Source organism: Lonchura striata, chromosome 3 (genome assembly GCF_046129695.1).
Source record: "Lonchura striata isolate bLonStr1 chromosome 3, bLonStr1.mat, whole genome shotgun sequence".
Lineage (NCBI taxonomy): Eukaryota > Metazoa > Chordata > Aves > Passeriformes > Estrildidae > Lonchura > Lonchura striata.
Genome location: NC_134605.1, coordinates 78,767,909 through 78,785,811, shown reverse-complemented (window position 1 = coordinate 78,785,811; position 17,903 = coordinate 78,767,909). Strand labels below are relative to the sequence as shown.

Below are 17,903 nucleotides of genomic sequence, written 5' to 3'. Positions count from 1 at the left end.
GAAAATACTCGATACTGTGGCAATGTGTCCAATTCTGATCTTTCAATCTCACTCCTAAGTGAAAGAGTTGACCAGCAGAGCTCATGACAAGGTTTCTCTGATACCTTAAGTAAGCATGAGCCAATTACCAAGTTCATCTACCAGCTTCACCTCAAACTCCTCTGTTAATCTGAGATGGGACACAGATCTATCAAAGAGCAGACTTCTGTTCAACCAGAAGCTTACAGTAAGTTAAGAGAAGAGAGCAGTTTACAATTAAATGATTATTTTGAAACTGCTTTCTTGTCCCCAGAGCAGGTAACTCAAGGCCTTTGGTAGCAATACTTCCACCCCACAACACAGATCTAGACTTGCCATGTAGGAAATTTGCAGTGGTTCAGAGACCCAGCACTGCCCAGGCAGCAGCAGCCTGCACCAACACAGCACTGTCAACAGCAGAATGCATCCAACAAGGCTCTCGACCCTTAGCAGGCATTACATACCTTCAGCTCTTACATTAGCTACACTGTTCCAGCTTGCAGTACATGCACCTGCTCTATCTCATGACCAGATTTCCTTTCATATGTGACTAAAATCTGAAGAAAGGCAAGTGCAGCTACAGCAAGTTACATCACCAGTTTTGTGTCCACTCTGTACCAAACATGCTTCCTCAACATGAAACATTACAGCCTATCTAAGGAAGATTTCTCTTGCCTCAGAAGAATGACCTGAGATTTTAATCCACCTCCTTCTCCTGATCTAGAACTGACCCACCCACTATTGCTAGTAAATAAAGTTTTCATTTAAACACTCAGATTTAAGTTTATTCATACACAGCAAAAGTTCCACCTGCATATTAAAAACAAACAGATTAGAAGTAAATGTTTTATTCTTCCAACTAAATTCCAGTACTACAAGGGCAGTAAAACAATGATACACTGAAAAATTGCAGCAATAAACATTTGTTAAAGACTGATAGAATAAATAAAAACTACAAAAATGAGAAATCATATAAACCCATTCTTAACCCCCAAAAAAGTCATGGAATACAGAAATGCCCTCCTTCACTATTTCACAGGCAGTACTGTGGGCTATTTGCTTAAAATTGTCCTGGGATTACATTCTAACTTAACTGTGATTACAGCTCTGTTGTAGTGCACAGTTATGAAAACCACACTAACTTCAGTCAGAAGTGTCATTCTACATTTTTATTTACACAACCAGTGAAGGGCAACTTCTAGAACACCAGCTTTAATCCTTTACTTTTTCAAACTTATTAACATAAGAAGCCAAATCGTAATGATACAGCAAATGAGGCCACTGGTATTATTACAGGTAGCAAAGGTCCACATCCAGGTGGTACTGACATCAGGGAGCACTCCAAAACCAGTTGCTGCATAAGAGTGGTTGCCACTGACAAAAGCTTGAAATAACCTGTGTTCACAGGGGGGAAAAAATATGGCATTGCTGCAAGTCTTTACTGGGATAGCTTGCAACAATAAAAGAGGGTGTATAGGGCAGCCCACATATGCAGAAAGTGTGATTCATGAAACATCTGGAAAGAGAAAAAAAAGAGTTAATGACAGCAGTAACAAGTATAAGCTCTGTGCAAACCTTCTATGGTATTATCAAAACTGGTTTCAAAACTAAAACCCCAGCATGCTATGGAAAACCAGGTCTAGATGTTTTAAACACAAGCTGCATTTTCTCTCACACCTCCCTTTCAACCTCAATATTCCATATTCTCAATTTCGGGTATTTTACCTTGGGGCCTTGCAGCTTAACAGCAAACAATGGCCATTTAAATTATTGAACACTTGGTAATTCAATGCTGCTACAGGGACCAGAAGAAAGAGATACTCACAACTGGCAGGCTGTTCTCCATATCGTCGCATGATCTGATCATGCGTGAACTTCACAAATGCGTCATATTGTTCTGCAAGGATGAAATGTAACAAGTATTAGTATTAAGTTTAAATCTAGAAGAATACTCAGGGCTAATTTTTATACACATAAACCACACAAGTTAAACACAGACCAAATTAGCAGTAGTTTTAAATAACTTAATACAGTTCATAGCTGCCACTTCTTTTTTATCCTCCAGAACAATTCAGCCAATGTCCCCTTAATCAAAAGACTCTCCCTTACAAACTTGTGTAAATGAGAAAGATGGCAGTAAACTCAAAGAGAATTATGCTGCACATAACAAAGACCTCAATATACCTCAGAGCTGCTAAGTAGCACACGTCATATTTTGAAGAAATGAAGTGTGCCCATTTTACAGATCCATAATGGGGGCAGAGCAGTTAAGGAAAACATGACATAAAGGTCAGTGCTAGGGTTAGAAACATAATTTGTCTGCTCCTACCACTACCAAATGTAAGAAAATTAATTTAATGAAATGGAAACACAAAAGTACAGGAAAGGGATTTGCTAAAAAGTTAAAAATTCTATTTGCTGACTGCCAGAAAATCAAAAGGAAACAAGAAACTAAAAGGATGAAATGCTAATTGACTAACTTTTGAGAAATTCTAATCACAAAGTAGCCGCTATGGGAGACATATACTTGACTGTGGACTGCATGAAAATGGTTAGTATGTCATCTGAAATTTTGATATGAAACATACTTGGCTTTTAACTAAGCGCTGTTATTTCCCAGAAAGGTTATTCCTTCTATACACACATACAAACAAATACATTCAGAATATTTTATTCAGTTTTAATACTGCACTCATCAGCAGGATATCACCTTTCAGAATTAGGAAATTGAACAAGGAGAGTAATATCTACCAGATGCCGCTCCTCTCCATTCCCCTTCCTCCCTTGTGGAAAAATACATGTGCAGCAATGTGGGGTGTTCTGAGAAAAGGGCAAGGTCAAAGAAGGCAATCTTCAACCAAAAATGCAGTTAGATTTGTAGTGGTTCCTAGTCCCACAGGTTTGCCCCAATAAAGTCCCCATCCTCTTGCAGGGATGAGCTTCACCTTTGAAGTAAACAGGGTATCAGTAATCAGCAAGTAGTGCAGCAAAGACCGGAGCGGACCCAAAGATGTAAGGACATTCATCCCTGACCAAGGGAGCCTGTGGTCACGGTGGCCAGCTGCCCTCTGCCCACAAGCAGGACCCATTTCACTGCAGTTCTGACCAGTGGCTTTTCAGCAGCCATGCGAGAACTTCAGCCAAAAAACAAAATAACACAAAGAGCAGACTGAAGGATCTAGTGCACTGAAACCGCTTCAGAAAGTAACACCAACTAGAACTTTTCCTACAAGTATACACTGAAAGCCAGAATCGACCTTGCAAATGTTCTTCTATAAAGGCGGAGTCAGCATACACAGCTGCTTTGTAACTTCATCTTAGTTAGAACTATGGCTTTGCCAAATTTTTAAAAATCCAGTTACTGAAAAGCCCCATATTTGTGACATTCAGATTCAGAAATTAAGCAATTCAAAGGTAGGAGCAGCCTACAGTTAACTACTTGAGAATTCAAGTGAACACTGCACAAATACTTACATCACTGTATCATATACATCCTAACTACTTTAAGTTGGGTGGCTAAATGACATGAACACAAATACAATTACAATACCATAAAAAGCCATTTTTCAGAGATTGTTTTAAACTTTTCAAGGTAATGTTTTGTTAACGCTCTTGCAAAACCAAGTTTGTGCTAACACAGCAGTTTCAGGTAACAGAGGCAGGAAGAGAAATCAGGGCATTACAAAGACCAGAGTCTTCCATTTACCAAACATTTACTCTGCATGAAAAGCAACTCTGCTTGCAAAGAACGTGGAAGAAGGAAAGAATAGGCACTATTTAGCTAACTACCTACATGACAACTCTCAGAAAATACCCGAGATACAAACATTCAGTTAAGTCATTTGAAAGAAGCTATTCAACTGAGATGTATTGTGGAATTTCCAGTTACCTTTCCTTTGACTTCACTTTGGTAACAAGGAGTATCACCTTACTGCACAAAGTTTAGAAAAGGATATAACCATTCTGTCAGCAGACAACAATAACTGGCCTTCCATGTAGGGAATTTCTAAATTCTTTTGTCAGTCTTTAAATTCTCGTGCAAGATCAAAAATATATTACCGGCTCAATATACGTGATGCAGTAGCATGATCTTCCTAATTGCTCTTTTGGTGAGCACTATGGTAAGAACAAGTAAACCTAAATCATCTCACTAAACCACAACTCCCAGATAGAATTCAATCCCCTCCCTTTCCCAAAAACAAACCAGACAATGCTCCCTTTGGGACTGAGAGACAGAGCACATGTAAGGAACTTATCAGAGGGGCTTCCTGTTTGTAAAGAACTACAAGCTTGTACTCTAAAATTGTCTGGAACAAAAGTAAATCTATCTGGTCTTCAAATAGTTATGAACCCTGCTAAATGAAATGCATTTAAGAAAATACAAGAAATGACCCAATTCCTAACATATATAAATGAGCAGAAAAAGTTCTAGAGTCCTAATTCATCAGGCTGAAGCAGGTTATAATAAAGAACAACCCTGAAATGGAACACCAGACCCAAAGCAGCAGAAGTATTCACGGCATTAATTATAGTTTTAAATAGATGCAGCTTTAAGAGGGACATAGAACTACAGCAATTTCTTACACAGAGTGGCAGATCGGCAAGTGCAGAACATGAACAGAATCTTGGGTGCAGAGACAACACTATCACAAGCAACCCACAAGCCTGGTGACCTTCTGCATGCGCATGCCTGTAAAAGGTTTTATTCCCACCTGAAGAGACCTGCCAACTTTAATTCTGATGTGTTTTCAGGTGGGAAGCAGGACAGCTGTAGGTATTCAAAAGCACGTCTGCAGAACAGTGTGCTCAGATTTTCATTTTTATCACACTAAATATTAAATTAGACTCCAAATCATACTATGAAAGCACCTACCTCTGAATACACATGAATTTTAAGTGCTCAAATGCTAGCAAGAGGCTTAGAAGTAAAGGACCTCAAAAACTGAAGAAAGGTCCTGTTTACAATGCTGACATTAGCATGATCTTTATGGAAAGATAAGCTGGCTTCAGGTGCCTAGAATTTCAGCTGAATTGTATAAGAATTCAACATGGAACATCAGAAAAACGGTTGAATGGACTCTCAAGCAGATACCAAACACTGCTGGCAGCAGTGTAATGGTGAGTACTGGGAAGAGAAAGGGAAATCTTAGGTACTGTCATCTTGCCAAATTCCAGAAAAAGGAAGTCAGTTCCCAAACAGGAAAAAACAAAAAAAAAAAAAGGCCTTCAAAAAGAGCTCTAAAGGCAGTCCCTCTGAAGAAGGAGGAAAAAAAAAAAAGTGAAACTGTCAATTCAGACACAAAATAGCAAGAGAAAGTTCTAACTGAAATAAAACCACTGTCTGCACTGAGTAGTAATAACTAAGAGTCATACTTTCTATCCAAAGCAGCACAGAAGGGAAAAAACCTATCAAAGGGGGTAACCATCATTTTTTCTGTCATGTATGCAACCCCATTCCTTCACCAGGTTAGGTCAGAAAAAAAACACACACTATAACAAAAACAAGAGAAGTTTTAAGCTTTCAAATTCACTCTGACGTATCATTCTGAACTGTAAGATACCTGCAAGTTTTGTGGTCAAAATTTCTTCATACTCTTCACGGATTTTCTCTTCACGTTCTTTCAGCAAACGTTCACAGATCATTCCAACTTGTCTGAGAGTAAACAGGGGCTGTTCTTTTTTCAATGGTGATGATGCTGCAGATGAAGTACCTAAGAATAAATATTTGGGCATACCAATTTACAATTACAAGTACATCAGAACCATTTTTTTATAATCAGGTTTCTTCACACCTTTTTCATTTAAAGGAACTTTACAAAACATTTGAAGATTAATTTCTCTGCTATTTGATCCTACAAATTATTACTGAAGCAGAACTGGATGCTCAAAAAGGAAGACATCAGCAATGGACAACACACACAATCATCAAAGCCCCAAGAACATCACACAAACACTACAAACACCATTTACATGGCAGTTGCCACATACAAATTTAAGTTTCTACTTTATATAAAAATTATAGTACAGTATATTGGTGCCTAGACAGCTGCTCTGCAAAAGCCTATTACAGTACCAGTGACAGAGCAGGCAGGATGGTCTCCTGAAAACAGTGCCATTTTTGCCTGACCCATTTTTAAAATGAAAACCTATCTCCCAAACCAATGCCATTACTGCCAAAATAAGCAGCAGTAACTAGTGGGAATGTGTCATAACACGACAGGCAACAGGGAGAACTATTTACTCAAATGGAATCTGACAGAATAACAGAATATAGCAGAATTACACACAATTGATGGCCAAAAAACAACAGTAACTGGTGAGAAGGTGCCATAAACCTCCAAGTAACTAGAAAAAGTTGTTTACATAAGTAGGGTCTAAGAAAACATAGGAAAATTACACAGAATTATCTGAGTACCTGGCAAAGCTGGTCCAGTGAGGAGAAATGCATGTGGCTGTGCATCAGTAGAACAACAAGGATCTGTCTGCTGGAAGCTATTTTCTAAATGTCTTCTCTTCTGCATGCGTTTGTACTCCTGTTTTATGTTGTACAGAATTTGTTCTAAAAGGGGAAAAAACCAACAAAAACAAACAACCCTAAAATAATTATCTTTACATTTCACCATTTTGCTTGATTTCCACTTAAACATCAAATGCTGTAGATAAATAGTACATAATAATGGATAGACACTCTTAAAGTATGACCTGCAAAAACATTGTTTTACCTAAGACGTAAAACCATTAATCTGATTAAAAGAAAGGTAACCCAGGCTGTTTCCACCAGGAGAACACTAGCAAAAATATTCTTATTTAAGGTGAGGCATTGGTACCAGAGTACTGCTAACAAAAAAACCCCAGCATCCTAAAATTTAGGAATGATACAACGTGCATGGATAAAAATTTGGCTATAAAACTTATACTGGTATTAATTATCCTTGTTTCATATATTTAATCTTTAATTTAATCTTTCACTCCCACACAGCATTTATCACTCAAAGAGTTAAGAGTAACAAGACACTCGAATAAAACATCCACATGAACTGCCATTCCGCTCTGTGGGCTGAATGTCTACAGGCAGCACAGTGAAGAGGAAAACACAATCTAGACAATATGCATTAAGTACCTACTGCTTAAAATACAAAGAGCTGGAAACTGACAGGAAAAATACAAAAGCCTTCCACAACATTTTTGACAGTCTCAAATTTATCCAAATAAAATACAGTAGATGGACCAACAGTCTCTTTTAAAGGAGTATGGCAATATGCAGCACAGCTTTTGACTGCAATTAATAAAGTACAGCAAGTTATTTTAATAAACACATCTCCACTATAGAATCGTAAGGAATCAACTAATCCTTGCAACAGGAACTACCAATCTGTGTGTCTTCTCTCTGAAATTCTACATGCCAAATGGCTCTCAGGTGCATCAATGGCCTAACTGCATATCCCCTGGTAATGTAAAATATTCAAGAAAAAAAGGGATTTTTTTTAAAATTTCTTCCCATAAAAAAATTTCCAAAGATTCTCATCCTTTATGAGAACTCTTACTTTTAAATGCTCAAATGCTTCAAGAAAAAATTGCCCAACTGGCTTTCAATGACACTTCTAGACTTTTTAGCAACAACAACTTTCCAAAACTCAGGTACATATAAATTCACATAATCATGTTCAAGTTACAAAGGACTCCACTCAGACCCTTCCTATTTCTGTCACATTTTGCCAATACAATACCATGAAAACTTAAACCAAATTTCATCTGGTAATCCATATGCTACTGAGGTTCCATATCTGAACATTTCTAATAAGGAACCATGTGATGCAGGAAACTTCAGCTACCACCTTCTTCAGACACTGGCTGAAGCCTCTGCTAGACCAAGTGGAAGCAAACACTTAACAATTCTCAGTTCAATGTTTAAATACTGACATGGTTCAATTCCACGAGTCAGTCTAGAGATTTCCAATTTATAAAAAGAGAGAAAACTGTTTTGAGTCAACAGGAGTGCCAGCAAAAGAACTTCTTGGATTTTGTCCATTGATTAAGGACTTCATATCTTTTCAGTCCCAAGCCTGCAGCTGTAAAATTTTCAACTCTCTAATGGGAGGTCAGTAATATGGTTCAAAAAAGCAGCAAATGCAGAAGACAGTAATAAAACAGTAATAAAAAAGCACAGCAGGTAAATTAAGAGTCAAAACCACAAGAAAGTGGTGTGGGGGAATGGAGGATTCATACTTTCTGTAGGACAAGATACAAACACTCCTGTACAGCACCAAAGCACATAAATCATGTTAAACCAAGATGCAGCCAGGCTTCCAAAATTAAATAGAATTCCATGCAAAGCTGATCATGTGCATACACACATCACTCAGAGAGGCCTAACAATATTTATACTCAGTGGCATTACGGTGGCAGAACAATACTTCTCCTCAAAATCAGCTACTGCTCTGGCTCCAGTGATACTGAATAATTCTGAATGGGAACCCAATTAGCTCATGTGATCATCTGTCCTAAAGCATGTTTACACTATGAGAAACATGACTGCACATATTCACATTGCATTTGTATTAACTGAAGAACCTAATGGACCATGACCAGCCTTCATGATGACTACTTTGTCCTGGCCATGCTTTCTGAACTCCATGTGAACTGCAAAAAAAATCAGCCAAATTTCAAGTGCAACAACTTGAAAATATTTTCTACAGTTCTCCTTTCTTTTATCTTTTTGCAGAAACATTCTCATACCACATTAACCACCAAAATCACTAAGGACAAAATGGACTCTGGTCAACTGATGAAACTGCAAGAGTTAAATCAATAATCATATGCCATATCTCCTCCACTCCTAACAAAACCTAGAAAGTAAACAAGGAATAATTTAGAGAAAATGTTAAAATACCAGCCAGGACAGAAGGAACAAAAGCAAGGAGGAGTGTGTGGGAGAAACAGGGAAGAGGAGGTAGAGAAATCAGGTGTGGACTTTGGGAAAACAGTAACAACTAGTTACAGAAAAACAAGATTTGTGCACCAGGGACACGATTCTATTCTAAATTATACTGAATTGTGGACAAGAAGTCTCAATGATATCACAGCAATTTCATCTACTTGTAATTTGGCAACACTTTTTAAATTGCCACCTTGAAATCTTGCTGTAAAAATCAAAAACCTCAAGAAACACTACTGACAGATCTGGGAGATCCCCATCCTGACAAAATCACTTTTAACAGTTAGCATTACTATGACTTCAGCTGAAGGTATAGAACCAAGCAAAGTTTAAGAGAAAGGACTATTTAAACATGACATTGACTACACTGCAAACTGCATCGAGGAGAAAAAAGCCTGAAATGTTGAGCACTGACTGAACACTTGCTAAGCTTGCCCATAACGTGGTTTGGTAAATGGTATTCCTCTATTCAGACTAACTTAGAAGATTTAAGGCACAACTTCTCAGCACAGAGAACTGGACTGTAAAGCATACTCAGCACCTTGCCGATAGCAGGCAAGAAGACTGACTCATCTCATACTTCCCTATTTCTACCACTAATAAAATGGAGATTAACAGTTAAGAAATCCAAGTTTAACATAGCCTCAAACTTTCACTGACATCTCACATGAACGATGAGACCAGGAGTGTTTCAAATAAAGCAGGCACATTTTTATATCAGCAAAGACTAAGTAGACATTCTTATTAACCTACAGTAGCATAAAATCTTAAGACTTAAAACTACTTCTGTTTGAAGTGAAATGTAAGCCTGCAAATATTTATGACTCATTTTAAATTAAAATCTGAGAGCCAAATTAAAATAATCTAATACAATAAGAAAAACTACTTAAATGCACCAAGTTACTTCTCTCATTTACTGTTCTGTTTTGTAATTCCACACAAATATATTAACATATTTTTATAGCATCTCAGAACTTGCAGGAAGCCATGAAATATTAAGGTAGTGCAAACCATACACCTTCTGAACACCACCAATACTATACAGCAGACATCTAACTGTAAAGAATTTTAAAACTTTGACCCAGTTAAACAAAGCTTAGACGCAGTAGATCCAACATACTTTTGCTTCCAGAAAACCTTCCTGCTTTTTCAAGTTCAGTTTTTTAACTTCTCTGGCTTCCAATTAGTTCTGACTGTTCTCTCTGCAGTGTACAACTGACTTAAAATGTGCACTGAATTGGTGTCAAACACAGCACAGTTTTATGTGCCTCAGTGTGGAGGCCCAAATTGTCCTTTAAAACAATGACATGCATTTTAATTATTTTACATGTAAAATCTTAGAATCTGAAAGTACACTTATTAAAAAAATCTACTGTCACCCTCTCCAAGACTATAAAATTTAAGTGAGAACTTGTATCACATATATCACAACTTATTAGATATTTTAAATAAAAGCTTTTATATCCATCTTGAACATACACTGAAGTTCAAATCAGATATTGTACATCAGACAAGAATTGATCTGAGATTACAAAAGGAATATATTTAATATGATGAAACACACATCACTGTGGCCTATCCTCAGTTTCTTTGTAATTTCAGTCTACCCCGTGTGCTCAGTGTTTCCTACTGGTTACAGATGCCTCTGAAAGCGCAGAGCTATTTAACAGGAAACACCAGGCAGAGTGCTGAAAGTGAGAATCAGACTTGCGAATTTGGTGTGACAGCAAGAAAAAGCCACATCAAAATGAATTAGTACTTCATAAATAGCATTTCAAATTCAACATGACTGTGAATCTCTACCAATTACGCAATAACCTGTTTTATGTCCCCCTTCTCCTTCAGAAGGAGACTGCTATTGTCTCACCAGAACCACAAAAATCATTAGGGATTCAGTCAAATATACCCAAATGTAATGAAATACATGGATACTCTTTCATTATCCAGAGCTGTGTACTGAGAGCATGAAGTTAAATACACAGGTTCTTTTAATTCTGCATTAAGATCTTTCAGAACTTGAGATGCCATTTGGAGAACGAAGATTTCCGAATGGAGAGGATGAAATATGAACAGGGCAAATTAGACTTCAAGTTTGACATCTCAAATATGATTGTCACACTAATGGATTACAAAGCAGTCTTCCTACTTTCTTTAATTCATGACAAGAAGTTAGTATTTTTCAAAATTCTGCCATCTAATTACTTCACCCTGACCTGTAATTACTGAGAAATTGTGTACAAAGGAAACAGCAGTTCAACTTAGAAAGTTAAAAAGGCAAACAATTATTTTCTCAATTTAAATAATTGCTTATCTACTATGAAGGTGCTGATTGTTTCACCTGAAGGACATTCTACTTTGGGCTTGATTTTTAAACTATCCATCTCTCATCACAGTTCCTGACTTCTCTCATTTAGCTAAAGGAAAATTAAGGAAAACACACAGGAAGGCGACTCAATGCATTGAAATCAGAGTAGCAGTCTTCCAGGCCTAAAATGGAACCTTTAGCTCAGGTTTCAGTTGGCAATGTCACCATTCAATGTATGCATTCAAACTTGAACCATGCCTGAGATTTTTCTAAGTAATCAATCAAATGCCATCCTGATGTCAGTGGCATACATCTTTAGGGATTTCAGCTTCTGTTAAAGCAGAACTGCTCCACTGTCCTACTTCAAATTAACCTATAACATTTCCATCAGGCCTCCAACCTTATTCAACACCTAGCTGATGTTACCACATTCCCACTTTTGGTCTCCCCACGAACTACTTACATACACTGGTAATTTTAAGATGCCAGTTACCCGTAAAGGCAGCACTGCAGCAAAGCAATGGATAAAGGTATTCCTCAGGGTTTTTTCCTACGTAACCAGGGAACTCTGGCAGAGACAGAAATTATAACAACCCGAATATTCCTCTTGCTCTCTTGCTTTGGTCTCAGATGTCAACCACTCCACTTATGCTTCTCAATTAGGCATGTTAACAGGTTAGTAACAGAATGTGTACTTTTGGAAACGCCTCATAGGAGCACGCTCTAAGCCAGAGAGAAAACACTGACAACAGGTACATGCTGACACTTCATAGTCACTGGCTATAGCTACAGAATGGACAGAAGCACCTTGCCAAAGACTGGGGCACAGAGCAGGCCACCTCAGGAGATCCAGTTACTCCAGGTTTCAGGCTGATCCCACAACATCCCACAAGCTGGATGTTCACATATGCATTAGCTCATTCTGCAAATGTATTATTTCAGGAAGTCCCAGTTCTCCTGATCAAGGGATTGAGGAATGAAAAATAAATCAAGCAATGCAAAATTTATTAGACACAGCAATTAGATCTTTCCCTTCACATAAAAAATTGCCACACTGCATTTATCAGACTTGCCACTGAAACAAAAAAAAAAAAAAAAAAAAAAGCTTCAACATTTTATGACATCTACAACCAAGGGTACTTAACATTTATAGTCACCACAGGCATCTATACAGAAATTTCTCATATAAATTAAATCATGAAGTCCAGATGCAGCCATTATGAGCCTTTTTTTAAGGGGTGGGAATGTTTTGTTTTCTAAAATCAAATGATTTCTGCAATCCTGGAGCGCAATGAGAAACTTGGCATTTCACCGAGACAATTTAGCAAGAAATACACATATGGATAAGTTAACAAAACAGAAATTAAGCAGAAAGAAATGCAGCACTACTAATGTGTCAAATTACAAAGCCACTGGATCTGTTCATTTAAAGCCAAACCTATGCTTGGCCATTGCCTGACCAAGTTTTAGACAGAAGTAGTTCAGTTTGCTCGAGAGGGCAACTCAAAGGTCATAGGAGGACAGCCTGCAGGGAAGACTAACAGTTCTTCCTATTCAAAAAGGTCAAAGACATATTCTAGCATTAACTTTGAAAAACTGTGTCAAATACATCAATCTCTTTCCAGACTTTTCTGTGGAAGAAAAAGGACATACTAAAGGCAAATTTATCTACCTTCTGTTTGTAAAGAGTCCCTCATGAGAGGCCTGTTCTCAAAAGCCCCGCCCACTCTGGTTTTTAGTTTGCAACGTTAGTTACTGGGGAAGTGCTGAAGCAGATGAATGTTTCAGATGGAGGAAAGCTGCATGTGATAAAGTCTGCGGACTTTTAAATTACTTCATCCTTTTTGACTCCATAGAGGTCTTTGAAGTTAACCTCTGGTTCTGGATGAAGTGTGGAAAAAAACCTTGTGATCTCAGTCTGTCTTCAGTGTTTCTATGTACCAGGAATTAGGAGACTAAAATCCCAAAGATCAAAATTATTTCTCCCTTCTGTCCCCCCGGTTTCTTTCAACTATATTTCCCACTGTAGCTTCAATCTCAGAAATGTCCAGACATGCAGCTTTCAACAACTAACCTGCCTCTGAATTTAAAAAAATTAAGTGTAGTTTTTTCTTTTTTTTCTCCCCATTCCCAAACAATCTTTCATGTGGGTAAAACTGCAATCAATGGTTCCAAAACATCCAACAGGGAACAGAGAAATAATACTGCCAATGTTTTCTCCTTTCACCCTTGAATTCTTTTAACAGCTTTGATACAGAAAAGCATCCTCTGGGCTTCAGAGGAAACCCAACAAGTGTGTGCATAACACACAGGCAGCATCCAGACCCAGGTGCAGTGATTCTGATCGCACAGAACAGTCTCATTTATATCTAGAACTCACATGAAACTAAAGCTCATCTCTAGCATTAAAGCAGTAGAAAAATATTTAAGAGGAGCCACTCTTTCAAAACTAAACCAGTTTTACTCCAGGCAGGTATGTTCTGCACTGCTTATAGTGAACATAGTTTTAAAAATACCATTCTACATGCAAATAATGCTATTCAAAAATCAGCAAACATACTCATGAGTTTGCTCAAGCCAGTAAGCACAATTCCACAGAAACTACAGACTGTAAAGCCACAATTGCAGTTTGGCTGCCAAATTCACCAAGAAACTGGAAGTGACCTAACAGCTGTTCAAATAACCACAAAATATTAAAACACTCTAGCGAGAGATAAATTTCATCTTGAATAAGCCTATCCTCTCTCCAACAGACATTGGTTATTTGTCTATGACCACTCTATACAGACAGCTGTTTTCTCATCTGACTACCACACTGTATTCTCAGTTCTCCATACACCCCTCAAACAATCTCTAACATTCTACTTACGGGTAATTCATTTTTGAAATGAGGAATGATGTGGTAAGAAGTCCTGGTGCTGATATGGTCACCTTCTGAAGTTAAACACTACCGGGTCAGAGTATCAGATAGAAGAAAAATGTTTAAGCATGAACTTAAAGTCTGAGCATCAGGTCCTTTATATCTGGAGCTCTGCTTTCATATCAACATTAATTTTCATTACACAAAATTCAGACAGGCACTTTTTAAATGCTGGAAATCTAAGGATTACAGTAACAGGCTGAGAAAAGCCCAAGTCAAGTCAACTGAATTCTGGCTATTGTTAATAAATTTCCCAACACAAAAACTAACATAAAATGATGACTTGGTAACACTTCTTAAATCGGACTGGAATTCTTTTCACACATACAGAAAGATTTACCTGACCCTTATGCAGACATCTGCATCAGAAATGGTAACGTGAACTCATTTTAGAGTCAATGGAAAGCAATATATATTTCTGCAGCACTCTAGGCCTCAACCTAAGACAGAGCTCTAGAATAAACCATATGATTCTTCCAAGGGGCTACCAGGAAAAATGCAAACTATTAGTTCACAGGTAAATTTACAAAATTAGATGAATCACACACAACCTTTCAACAGGCCTCTCTAAAATTATGAGCTCTATTTTGCTCAGTGAGGGTCAAAATTAAATATATACAATATTATAGTATCCCCAAATTCAACTGAAATTTAAAGCTAAGCAAGCTGATTAACAGATGCATTTATACCAGCACGGTATAAAGATTTTTTTTTTTTCTGTAACGGAAACCACAGAGGGAGCTTGTAAGCAAAACCCATGTAAACGTGCACAACTTATAAATGCTTCACGTCTTGCTTAAGAGTATTCAAGCGCTGTACGAGACATTTTGATTTACTGTCTCACTTTTCATTATATTACACACATTTTTTATACATAAAATACACCCTTGTCTGTACACAAATCACCTTTTCACATGGATTACCACCTGCACCTCTGATTTTCTCAGGAGACAAAGAGGCCTATATTTGCTCAATTTCAGTTTTTAAGCCCTTCAGAATGGCTAGAGTAGAAGCTTAGGTATTACCTCAAATACTGCTGTAGGTTGTCTCTTCTGAAAATTTTACTGATTTGCCTCCTTTCAACAACACATATTTACTGGCCAGACAATACTTGTATTAAATATTCATAACCTAAGCTCTCCAAACCCCAAAGAAACCATGCAAAGAATCTTATCCTCTAAAAGAATTAAATTAGGTCTGATTTTAAATATCTATTTCAAAGTACATGCAATGCCTCGCTGTAGCAGGGAGTGCCATCCATCACAACTCTCATCCCAGACCGCTGACTCATTCAAGATCCTTTCCTAGAGGTTCAAAAAAATATCAAGGCATTGATGCCAAGTTTACTCTGTATGCCCTCTATATTTCCTCCATAGCAATTTTTCACTATTTAATTAAAAGCTCTAAAAAAGTGTATTCTACGGTACCATTTTCCGAACTAAGAATATTGAAACAAGGCATTGTCCTACGTGTAAACGGCAATTTGAACATTCAAACTTAGTGCTTGGTACCCTGGAGCCAACTTGTGTTATAAAAGGGAGTACCAAACAGAACAGCGGAAGGAATTCTGCTGCAACAACTGCAGAGGGCTTTTTTTTCCCCCTGCACACAAAGGACACGGGTACATCCATACCTCGGCGCTACAGCCGCTCATGGCCGCGAGCCGCACCGTCCCCGAGTGCATTGCTGGAAGCTGCCCACCGGACTAAGCATGGCACGGGCCAATCAATCTTTTGTGCCCGACCAAGATTCGTCCCTTTCTTCTCTCCCTATTCGCTGCTAAAAAGAACTCGGTTGATTTTTGACAACCAGTACACAAGCAGACCTCGAGCTTTTGGGGCGGCCGGTTGACTCATCTCTCGCACCTTAAGAATGTAAAAGGGTTTCGTTCTTGCGCCGCGTATCCCGAACGAGAGCAGGAGACCGCCCGATTCCATTTTATCTGCCCTAAAGGCAACTCTCACCCTTGCACACAACCGCTTTTAACGCTCGGTTTTCCTACGGAACTTTTAAGGATACCACAGGATGGGTTACCCGGGACGATAGCCCGTATTAAGGAGCTGGGAAGTGGGATTACCCCTTTGTTTTATTCGCTTTTGCCTTTTTCCACTGGCGTTCTGCGGGTGATGGATGACAGGCCGGCCTCCCCGCCCTGCCCCCCTCGCCCTCCCCCGATGTCTGAGCAGCGGGAGGAGGTGCGGCCGCCTCGACCCACCGATAATGGCTGCGAGGAAGGGATCGATCGGGCCCCGCCGACTGCCGACCCCAGCCCCACCTCGGTCGCACCCCGCTCCCCTGCCGCCCCCAGCGTTTCCGCAGCTCCACTCGCCCCTGCGGCTCTCCTTGCCATATCTAAGCACCCGTGGTACGAGGAGGAAAAAAAAAAAAAAAACCAAAAAAAAAAAAAACCGGCCTCCTCCTTTCCTAAGATCGAGCTTCCCCCCAGCAGCACTCCCATCCCCCACGCCGCTCGGGTCCCTTTCTCCAGCCTCATCTCACCCCCCCGCCTTCACCGACCCCTTTCCTATGGCCACCCGCCCGCATCGGCTCAACCCGGCCCCCCTTCTTCCTCCCCGTCCCTCCTCCTCCTCCCCCCTCCTCTCCTGCTGCAAACGGCCATTTCTATTGTGTCTCTCGGTGCCAAGCCGAGCAGGGATCGCCCCGGCCGCTGCCAGCCGCACAGCCCGGCAGAAAATGGCTGGAGGGGGACGCCAGACCCACCCAACCCCCTCTTCCTCCTGCCCGCTTCCCGGCCGCCTTCCCGGCCCCCTCCCCGCCGAGCTGCCCCCGGGGGGAGCGCCGCGTCCCTCACCTGTGGTGAGCCGGGACGACACCTCTCCGAAGGGCGAGGGCTCCATGCGCAGGTATTTCTGCGGGGAGGAGGCAGCGGCGGCGAAGGAGGAGGAGGCGGCTGAGGCCGGGGCTGACAATGGCGCACATCGCCTTCGCTTCGGTGACGCCGGGCTCAGCAGCGGGTCGAAATCCAGAGTCCTTTTCAAAGTGGCGCCGCAAGCCATGGCGCGGAGCGGCCAAGGGGGCTCGGAGCGAGGGGCAGCGGTGGAGACAGCAGCAGCCGGCCCTGCCCAGAGGCGTCCTCCCCGTTGTCTGGAGTGGGCTGGGGGGGAGGGAAGGGAAAGGAGGGGGCGGCTGCGTCAGGGCCGCCTCCACCGCCTCCCCGCCGGCCTCTCTCTAGGGAGCGCCCCGGCAGCGGCAGCAGCAACCCCGGTTCAGTCCGGCTGGATCTCCGCTCTCCTCGCCCGCTCCGCCCTGCCCGGCCGGGACAAATTCCGCCCGCGGCCGGTGGCGGGACACGAGGAGTGCCGAGGGACGCGGTGCCGCTCCCAGGTGCGCGGTGCGGGGAGGCCGATGCGGCGCGATGGCGATGGCAGGGCCCAGGCGGCGGCGATGGCGGCGGCGATGGCGCTCCCGGCCGTAACCCCCGCACCAGCAATATGGCGTCAACAACAACGCCGCCGGTTCAAACGCCAACCCCCCTCGCCGCAGAGGCTCACGGGACTCGTGGTTTTCCCGTCCTGGCCCACGCCACTCAAAGACAGGATGGACTCTGGGGAGCTGGGACTACAGCTCCCGGCGTGCACCGCGCCGGCAGGGTAGGCTTCCGGGTTCTGGTTTAAATCCCCCCTGGGAGGGTGCGGGCTGGGGTGTGGATGGGGACGCGGTGGGATCTCGGGAAGGGCCGGCAGGGCCCCTCGGAACCTGGGGAC

At 40.9% G+C, this 17,903-nt stretch overlaps 1 protein-coding gene across 2 annotated transcripts; it reads right to left on the bottom strand.

Annotated features, from left to right (window-relative positions):
- Positions 1 to 850: 850 nt before the first annotated feature.
- On the bottom strand, positions 851 to 17,631 carry AKIRIN2 (akirin 2). Of its 2 annotated transcripts, none has more exons than XM_021545758.3 (5): positions 16,991 to 17,631; positions 6,434 to 6,577; positions 5,580 to 5,714; positions 1,844 to 1,915; positions 851 to 1,534 (listed from the first exon to the last, which is right to left on the bottom strand). In XM_021545758.3, exons 1-5 carry the CDS (start codon positions 17,193 to 17,195, stop codon positions 1,524 to 1,526), a joined length of 567 nt encoding a protein of 188 aa, XP_021401433.1. In that variant the 5' UTR covers positions 17,196 to 17,631; the 3' UTR covers positions 851 to 1,523. The 2 variants fall into 2 exon arrangements, with proteins under 2 accessions (XP_021401433.1, XP_021401429.1); XM_021545754.2 differs by having other exon boundaries at positions 5,580 to 5,729; positions 16,991 to 17,627.
- Between the last annotated feature and the right edge of the window lie 272 nt (positions 17,632 to 17,903).